The 7,592-nt window shown below is 60.4% G+C and overlaps 1 protein-coding gene across 2 annotated transcripts; it reads left to right on the forward strand.

Moving 5' to 3' along the window:
* The first annotated feature begins 2,375 nt into the window (after window positions 1-2,375).
* Window positions 2,376-7,284, forward strand: LOC143171924 (gamma-secretase subunit Aph-1b-like). Of its 2 annotated transcripts, XM_076361107.1 has the most exons (7): window positions 2,376-2,573; window positions 3,615-3,785; window positions 4,833-4,906; window positions 5,064-5,186; window positions 5,536-5,663; window positions 5,948-6,071; window positions 6,313-6,420. In XM_076361107.1, the coding sequence occupies exons 1-7, from the start codon at window positions 2,461-2,463 to the stop codon at window positions 6,348-6,350; spliced, it is 771 nt and encodes a 256-aa protein (XP_076217222.1). In that variant the 5' UTR covers window positions 2,376-2,460; the 3' UTR covers window positions 6,351-6,420. The 2 variants fall into 2 exon arrangements, with proteins under 2 accessions (XP_076217222.1, XP_076217223.1); XM_076361108.1 differs by lacking the exon at window positions 5,536-5,663 and having other exon boundaries at window positions 6,313-7,284.
* The last annotated feature ends 308 nt before the right edge of the window (window positions 7,285-7,592 follow it).

Genomic DNA, 7,592 nt, shown 5'->3' on the forward strand with positions numbered 1-7,592 from the left:
GTCCCATGCTACCCAGCAAATATCCCTCTAAAAGCACAGCCTCACGCTGCCAGGAAACATAATTCATGCTGACCCCTTGCTGAGCCAGGCCATTGCCCCAGTGAGCGGCCGGCAGGGATAGCTTTCGTTATCTGCTTTCCTTTATTTGCTGCACCTCTCAGCTCAGGAAAGGAGGGTGGTGAGATTGCATCTCTTTCCTGCCTAGGTGCGGCTGGCCTCCTGCCCCCACCCTGGCCCAGTACCTCTGGTTCGTGGCTCCAAGACCTTCTCCTACAGGGAAAAGGGCTCTCCTTGCATGGGGTACTCATTTTTTGGTTGTCCTCCTGGGGTGCAGGACCTGCCAGGAGCTGCAGCCTCCCTCCCTGGGACGTGCTGGAGGGGAAGGACGGTGCACAGCTGTCCTGTCCAGCAGAGCTGGCCCTGCACAAGGGCTGTGGCTCCTCCTTGGGTCCTCCTTGCTTTTCCACAGCACATCAGCTGAGCCGTTCTGTTGTTTGGTCAAAGCACCTTCCAGGCAGGGGTTTGTCTGGCTGCGAAAGGAACAAGAGTGCAAAACCACCTCTTCTGTGGGAGCCTGTCCCAGCGAGCGGTGCCCCACACTGCAAACAAGCCTGCCCTGCACTCTTATAAGGATGGGTCCCCTGCCTCCAGCCTCTGTGCCCCCTTGCCTTCCTGATGGGACAAAAAGCCCTTTTACACCCAGTGTTTTTCCCTATTAGCTGCCCAGCCTCCTGGTTTGGACCAGTCCATTTAACTTAACCGTTTACACCCCACTGCAAGGGCCTTTTTTTCCCTCTGAACTTTCTGTGGTTTGGCAGTGAGATCCTGGCTGCTGTTCCCAGGTGATGCTCTGCCCCAAAGATGTGAGGCTATCTATCTTTCACGGTTGAGCAAAGCTTTGCATTTTCTCCATCCTCCCACCCATCTGCTTCCCCCTATGGTCCTGCAGAAAGATGCAGGCCAGGGGAAGCTCTGGGAGGCCGGGCAGCAGGGGGGCTCAACCTGGAGGCATGTCTCCCCACTCAGACCCATGCTGAGGACCACAGGGCCTGTCCCCTCCTCTCTCCCTCCCCTTGCACCTCTCCCATTGAATTTCAACCTTTGGATTTGTTTATCTTGGCCTGACAGACTGAAGATCTCCCTGAAGTGCTTTCAGCCCTGGTGTGGACTGCCACCCCTTTGATAAACCACCACATTAACCTCCGGCAGCCTCTCACTTCTGCACTCCAGTTTTCTCATTGCTCTGGTGCCTCATCTCATCTCTGAATCCTTCCTGTTCAATATCCTTGAACTACGTGCCGGAGGGGAAGGACCACACAAAGAGCATCGCAGACACATTTTGATGAGACATGTTGAGCCGCGCAGAGCCAGACACAAACCACTGCTGCCCCCTAGCCCCTCCTTTGCGTGTGATTGTCCCCGCATTTACAGCCCGAGATGTTTGGGTGAGGGCGGGAAGAGCCGCGTTGCTGAGCTGTGTGGATTTTGCAGGGCTCTGGGTGATTTCGGAACAGGTCAGGCCACATAAAGCCAAGCGCCACATGAAGCTCCCAGTCAATATAATCAATATTACCGATTTATCAATCCCACCAGAGGACAACACAGCTGGAGGAAAATGCAGATGGTTATAACCATGTGGTGCTGTCTCATTTCTGTATGAGTTACATACACCCCGTATGCAGCGCTTGGTACCGTGCCCCACATCAGGGCTGCGCTGCCTGAGCTGTGAGTACAGAGTGGGCACTGCAGGAGGAGCAGCGTGGGGCCGCGTGGCCCCTGCCCTGCACGCTCGGGGGCTGCAGGGGCCCTGGAGGCAGTGCCAGAGGCCCCCTGCACCGAAGCAGGCCTGTGGCAGGGCGACAGGCAGCTAGGGACCCTCGGGGACAGCCAGCACACCTCGCCCAAGCTTGGGCACCCCCCGCTGGCCCAGGTCCTGGGGGGCAGCACAGGGCCCCCCCTCACTGGGTGGCCCCTGTGAGGGCACCAGTGACAGGGCCAAACTCCCCTGGGTGCAGGCCTTGTCCCCCCAGTGCAGGCCTTGCCCCCCCGTGACAGACCTGAGCCCCCTGGTACAGGCTGTGCCCCCTTGTGACAGGCCCAGGTGTCCCCCCCCCATTACAGGACCTGCCCAACCGGTGCAGGCCATGCCTCCCCATGACAGGCCCAGGTCCCCCCCCCGTGACAGGCCTGAGCTCCCCGGTGCAGGTCGTGCCCTCCCATAACAGACTCTAGCCCCGCCCCACTCCGGCTCAGACCCCGCCCCCGCCCAGCGCGGCCCTTCCGCCGGCGGCGGCGCACGCAGGCGGCGTGTGACGTCAGGCGGCCCCGGAAGGGTGGGGGAGGGAGAGGCGGGGTGCGGGGTCGAGTCGAGTCGAGTCGAGTCGTGTCGTGTCGTGTCGTGTCGTGCCGAGCCGAGCCGTCGGGTCCTGTTCCCGGTCCTGTGTCCTGGGCCCTGTTGCCATGACGCTCGCCATCTTCTTCGGATGCACCTTCATCGCCTTCGGGCCGGCGCTCGGCCTCTTCCTCTTCACCATCGCCCGCGACCCGCTCCGCATCATCATCCTTATCGCTGGGTCAGTCCCGCACCGGCACCGGCACTGGTACCGGTGCGGGAGGGGCACTGGTGCCACCGTGGGTACTGGTGTGGGCGTGGAGGGGGCACTGGTACTAGTATCGGTACTGTTATGGCACCAGTATTGGTGCTGGTACCAGCATGGGCGTGACAGGGATGTGACTGGTACTGGCAGAGGCGCAATGGGGGGACTAGTGCTGGTGCCGTTGTGGGCTCGACAGGGGCACCAGTACCAGGACTTGTACTGGTGCTGTTGCTTGCATGACAGGGGTACCAGTACTGGTTCTCTTACTGGTACCATCGTGGGCACGACAGGGACACCAGTACTCATACTGGTATGGTTGTGAGCATGACAGGAGCACCAGTACTGGTGCTCCTACCCTTGCGAATGTGACGGGGCACCAGTATCCATACTTGTACTGGTACCACTGCAGGCACAACAGGGGCACCAGTACTCATACTGGTGCCATTCTTTTCATGACAGGGGCTCCAGTGCTGGTATTGTACTGGTACCATTGTGGTCACCACATGGCATGGGCATGATGGAGAGGGACACTGGTATTGGTAATGGTATGGGGTCGGTAGAGCACTGGTACCAGTACAGGGTCGGTAGTGGTACTAACATGCGCACAGCAGGGGCAGTGGTACCAGTACCACTGTGGGAGCAGTAGGGTATGGTACTGGTACTGACGTGGATATGAGCCTGGCACTGGTATTGGTACTGGTGTGGGCTTGGCAGGGGCACTGGTATGGGCACCGGTACTGGTGTGGGCTTGGCAGGGGCACTGGTGCCAGTTCTGGTTACCAGCAGAGGAAGAGTGCAGGCACAGCAGCGGTACCAGTACAGGCACCACCTGCCCAGCACTGGTGCCAGAACAGCGCTGGTACTGATAGGAGAGTGGGCAAGGCTGGGGCACTGCTGCCAGTGCCAGTACCAACGCAAAGGGTTGCAGGCATAGTGCCGATGGGCATGGGCATGGCACTGGCACCGGCACCAGTCCTGGCACAGCACCGGTGCCAGCAGGCGCTCTCTCTCTTGCAGGGCTTTCTTCTGGCTGGTGTCGCTGCTGCTCTCCTCCCTCATCTGGTTTATTGCCGTTAAAGCCAGCAACCCCCTGGATGAGCCGTTGCAGAAGGGGCTCTTGATATTTGGGGTGATGTTTTCTGTGCTGCTGCAGGAGGCCTTCCGCTTCCTCTACTACAAGCTCCTCAGGTAAGGGCATCTTCCACCCTGCTCCAGTGCGGCCGGATGGTCCTTCTGCCCCCCCAGCTATGGTGGGTCCGGATTTTGGCTGGGAGCTCCTGGGCGGGGGGCGGGGGGGGATGCAGAGCGTGGCACCAAGCCACCTCAGTCCTTGCTGGGAGCACGCGGGTAGTACCTGTGTTGGTACGTTGACCTCATGTGGGTCTCGGGTGGCAGAGCAGAGCAGCCCTAAGGTCTGGAGGACCCAGGGCTGAGGTGGCTGGTAGTGTCTCCCTGACACAGGTAGGCTGTGGGTTTGGGCTGCTGCAGGACATGTAACATCCTCTCTGCCCCACCACTGGGGGAAGGCTGGGGAGGGGCGTGTACGCAGGCTCGCACTGCTCCCTGTGGCAGGGCGTTGCTGGAGGTGGGCAGGCAGAGGGTAGCAGAGCTCCGTGGAGTGGCCTCTAACACAAACCACTGCGTTTCATTGCCTGTGGATCTCTGGCTGCAAATGCTGCTGTCCTCCCAGGGCTGTGGAGTCATCTGGCATCCTCCTCACCTGCCGCACCTCTAGCTGATAAAACTTATGAAGCCCAGCTCTCTCAGTTTTTCCCCCTGAAGAATTTTTCTAGCTCTTTGAGCTCTTCTCTGCACCCTCTCCATTTTTTTTCCAACATCTTCTAAGAGTATAACTGCCAAGATCAGGTACACCCTCCTGGCGTGTGCTGCCAGCGCTGGGGCTGTTTTCTGTGCGGGGGTGCTGCTCGCTTTGCACCCGACATCCCACTCGTCCCACCCCTGCTCTGTGGGGCTGGCTTGCACTCACATCCCTCTGTGGAAATCTTTCTATGTGGCTTCACGTGGTTTTCACATGTGTGGTTTGTCTGGTGGTTCAGGGTGGTCCCGTGGATGCTCTCCACAGCAGGTGGTGTGGTTCAGTGATGGGGAGGTTACCAGGATGGTGGGATGGTGCAGAGTGAGACCCTGGCTCCCACCTACTCTGTCCTGGTGCTGCACCATGCCCCGGGAGGCGGCCAGGCTGTGCCAGCCTCCAGCGTGCTCTCCCCTCTGCAGGAAGGCCATTGAGGGGCTGGTGGCCCTCAGCGAGGATGGCTGCTCCCCCATTTCCATCCAGCAAATGGCATACGGTGAGTGCTGCGCAGAGCAGCCAGGCAGGGCTGGGCATGGCGCTGGGAGGAAAGGGAGGTTTCTCACCTTGAAGCTGGCTGGGTCCCCCGAGGGGCTGGGAGGTGCCTGGGGTGGCCCTGGGTGGCTCAGAGCTTGATGGCATCCCTGTCCCGGCAGTGGCTGGCGTGGGCTTTGGGCTCATGAGCGGTGCTTTCTCCATGATCAATCTCCTGGCAGACACGTTAGGGCCCGGCACTGTGGGCATCCACGGGGACTCGCAGCTCTACTTCCTGACCTCAGGTGAGCGATTGGCACCCTTCGCCCACATCTCTGCCCCACCACAGAGGCGGCAGACTCAGGGGGGCTGGGGCTCAGCCCCCTGTGCTCTCCCCTCCATGCTGCACCCTGCTGCCACTCCCCGTACCCATCTGAGCCCTTTGTGGTCCCCTGTCACATCTCTCTGTGCCAAACCCTTCCCTCTGTCCCGCGACCCTCCCTGCTCCTCTCCCCTATCCCTCCCAGCGCTTCCCAGTCTGACCCAGCAGTGCCCCTATTCCCCTTTCCCAGCTCCTCTCCATCCCTCCCCGAGCCTGCAGGCTGGGCCAGGGCGGGTGGCTCCCTGGTGATACCCCTCTGCTGCTTCCTGCAGCCTTTATGACCATGGTGCTGATTTTCCTTCACACCTTCTGGGGGATCCTCTTCTTCCACGGCTGTGAGCACCAGCACTGGTGGGAGATCACAGCTGTCATCGTCATGCACCTTGCTGTTTCGGGGTCGGTGAGTAGCTGGGAATGGAGCTCTGCACTGGGACCTATGTTCGGGGATGGCTGTGGTGTGTGCTGGTCTCTGTGCTGGGGAGGCAACAGCCTTCGGCACTAGCGAAGCAGTTGGTTTTTGGGGATTTGCAGCCATCCCCGCACGGGACAGGCCCTTTGCAAACTGAATGCCAAAGCTGGTGTCCCCTGTCCCATTCCACTCATTGAGGTGGTGACACTGCCACCTGTCTTGGCCCTATCCTCTCCTGCCTACTCACCCCTTCCCTCTCCCACCTCTCTCCCCAGACGTTTTGCAACCCCCTGTACATGGGCAGCCTGGTGCCCTCCTACCTGCTGATGGCCACCGCCGCCACTTGGGCTTACCTGCTCTCAGGGGGCTCTGCCCAGAACCTGCAGCGCTTCCTGCTCTGTAAGTCCTGCTCTGTAATGGGGACAGGGGACCCTGCAAGTTCCTCTGGGTACCTGGACCATTGCTGGGGCGGGGAGAGGGTGCCCCAGAGGCTGGAGCAAGGGCATCATCCCCTTGGCTGCCAGATTAGAGGAGACACTGGGGTTTGGGGCCATGGTCAGACTGTTGCCTCTCCTGGGGGAAGTGGATGGGGTAAGGAGTTTGGTGAAAACTGCTCCCCCTCCCCTCTTGCTTCCCGCAGGTCTACGGAGCGGAGCCAGCCCTCAGCTGGAATCCTGAGGCCCCGTGGGATGTTCCTGTCCCCAGCCACCCCTGCTCTCCCCTCCGTCCTGGCAGCAAGAACAGCCATCATCTTCTCTGCAATATCTTTTCTCCTGGACTGGTGAACCCTGGCCAGTCCTGGCAGGGCAGCCACTGGGGTGTGGCTGCAGCAGCCAGCTGACCGGTGTGGCTGGGGATGGCTCGCTCTGCCACCCCTTTGGGAGCCCCCAGAGAACAGTTCAGTTTTGGGAGACTTGGCTTTGCTGACCCTGCTGTGAGTGGTGCCTGTTAGCTTGCCTGGGAAGGATGCTACCTTGGACTGCTGGAGGCCTGAGCCCAAAGAAACCTATCGCTTCCCCCCCTGCCGCAGAAGATGTGCTGTCCCCTGTACCAGGGCAGGGGGAAACCCGTGCCGCCTCCTCACCGCAGGGTGGAGGAAGTGGCTTTGCAAAGCGCTGCCAGGCTCTGGGCCAGGGCTGACTGCTGTGGTGATACTTTCTCTGCCTCTTGGCCCAGCCTTGCTGCCCTGGGAGCCACGCCCCCCCACGCTGGACTGCGGTAACTGCAGTGAGCTGGCATCCCGGCATGGGAAGGGACGGACAGGGGAGGATGGTGTGTCGGGAGCAGCCACCGGTACTGGGGGACCCAAGGGGGCTGACAGCCTCCAGGGCAGGAGGAGGATGGGAGAAGACAGTGCCATATGGAGGGTGGCAGAGGGCTTGGGAGGAGATGCAACCCCGCAACTGATGCCAGCACAGCTTGGGAAGGGGGGTTCAGGGGGCCATGCCAGTGGATCATTGCCCCCTCCTGCCCTTGGAGGGGGATTTTTCAGGCAGGCACCAATCCTGATGCTGTACCACAAGGCTGGGAGGGAGAAACTGCCATCAGGCTCAGGACTAAGTCCACAGTGGGCTTTTATACCAATAAAAAGAAGTACCATAGGTGAGTAGGGGTATGTGTGTGCCACTGCTGGTGGCAGTGGCTTTTGCTGGTGTGACTGCAGGGGGTGTCTGGCAATTGCAGACCCCAGTTGCCTGAAGGTCTTGCTCCTGCTCTGTCCATCTCTGGTTTTACCACTTTGAGGTAGAGGCTGCTGAGAGCTAGAGACCTGCAGGTTACTCCCCTCTCCCAGGTCCAGCCCATTTCTCTTGGCTTCAGTGTGGCTGCGGCACTCCCCAGGGCTTGGCTCTGGCTGTGCTGGAGCTGCCAGGAAAAGTAGGAGGCAGCTATGGGTCAGGGACCGCTCTAGCTACATCAGAG

The sequence above is a fragment of the Aptenodytes patagonicus genome, chromosome W (assembly GCF_965638725.1).
Source record: "Aptenodytes patagonicus chromosome W, bAptPat1.pri.cur, whole genome shotgun sequence".
Taxonomy (NCBI): domain Eukaryota; kingdom Metazoa; phylum Chordata; class Aves; order Sphenisciformes; family Spheniscidae; genus Aptenodytes; species Aptenodytes patagonicus.

Excerpts from the sequence above, each read along its gene's own strand:
- LOC143171924 (XM_076361107.1), top strand. The coding sequence starts at position 2,461 with ATGACGCTCGCCATCTTCTTCGGATGCACCTTCATCGCCTTCGGGCCG. Across the intron at positions 3,786-4,832 it reads CTCTACTACAAGCTCCTCAG|GAAGGCCATTGAGGGGCTGG; the intron begins GTAAGGGCATCT and ends TCCCCTCTGCAG. Across the intron at positions 5,664-5,947 it reads ACCTTGCTGTTTCGGGGTCG|ACGTTTTGCAACCCCCTGTA; the intron begins GTGAGTAGCTGG and ends CTCTCTCCCCAG.